At 47.9% G+C, this 1115-nt stretch overlaps 1 protein-coding gene across 1 annotated transcript; it reads right to left on the minus strand.

Moving 5' to 3' along the window:
* Positions 1 to 270: 270 nt before the first annotated feature.
* On the minus strand, positions 271 to 889 carry LOC121965322 (phospholipid-transporting ATPase VA-like; the record flags this gene model as incomplete). Its single annotated transcript, XM_042515477.1, has 1 exon — positions 271 to 889. A coding segment is annotated over exon 1 (425 nt), but the record flags the coding sequence as incomplete, so codon positions are not given.
* Between the last annotated feature and the right edge of the window lie 226 nt (positions 890 to 1115).

A 1115-nucleotide genomic window follows, 5' to 3' on the forward strand; every position in this document is an offset into this window, starting at 1 on the left:
ATTCATGCCAGATTTAACTCTGAGGCCTTATATGTTAATTTTTTCCCGTTTTATGATGAATACTTGACTTAAAGTTCAAGCATGAAGGCCAGTTTGCATCAAAAATGTGGAGAAAATGTGATTGTTTACTAGTGTGTAACAATTTGCACGGTGTGTCTGTGTGTGAGATGCATTGTGGGGAGGACAGTTTGTACACTGATGCAGAAAAAGCACACAGAGTTTGTGCAGCAGCTGGAAACAGCTGGCTGCTGCAGCTGAGGCCCAACTTACCTGCCGTAGACCAGACAGTCCATGTGATTGATTTCTTTATCCGACCTGTGTCTCCTGTAGTCCTCCCACAAGTCTTTGATGGCAGTGACGGACAAAATAAAAACCACAGGAGCCAGAGCAAGTTCCGGCTGAAAGGCATTCACAACCGGGACGAAATTCAGCAAAGCGATGAAGACAAAGTAAACATTGGCGAAGCGATGAAACTGTTCAAAAAGATTCTTTGGCAGGAAAGACAGCACGGTGTATTTGGTCGTCTTAATCTTGTTGTTTGCATAGTGTCGGTTCGGGTTTTCCTCTCCTTTAGCGTGGTCATACAGTATGTTTGCGTGGACAGTCCTGGTTTTGTTCTCCTTGGGTTTCTTCTTTCTTTGCCGTTTGACTTTTGGGGCTTTGGCCATCCCGGGGTCGTCGCTGTCCCGCGCCATAGCCGCCGCAGCCTTCAAACTTTCCCCACAGTTTGAGGTTTTTCCTCTCACACAGAAAACCAGCAGCACACAGCTATGTTATCATTCTTTTACCGTGTGCGGAGTGTTTTCGGCAGTCTTTTGGTTTATTCACACAAACAGCTCCGTTTCTTCCATGTCGACTCCTCTTTTCGCGAGTCGGAGGAAAACTTTTGCTTGTTTGGCTTCTCCTTTTTTTCCCTATTGCTGGGAAGGATGCTGAGATAGTAGGGAGGCACAACTCGGACAGCCTACTCCTCCAGCGCAGATTTGTACACCATGCGGATGGGCTTCTTGTAGTAGTCTCGCGCTAGTGCTGCGTTTGTAGATCAGCGCATGCGCGCAGGCTGAGCACAAACAGGACGCCCGTCAGCGGGTCAGGGGTCGCGCTCCTCTGGAAAT

The sequence above is a fragment of the Plectropomus leopardus genome, unplaced genomic scaffold, assembly GCF_008729295.1.
Source record: "Plectropomus leopardus isolate mb unplaced genomic scaffold, YSFRI_Pleo_2.0 unplaced_scaffold19558, whole genome shotgun sequence".
Taxonomy (NCBI): domain Eukaryota; kingdom Metazoa; phylum Chordata; class Actinopteri; order Perciformes; family Serranidae; genus Plectropomus; species Plectropomus leopardus.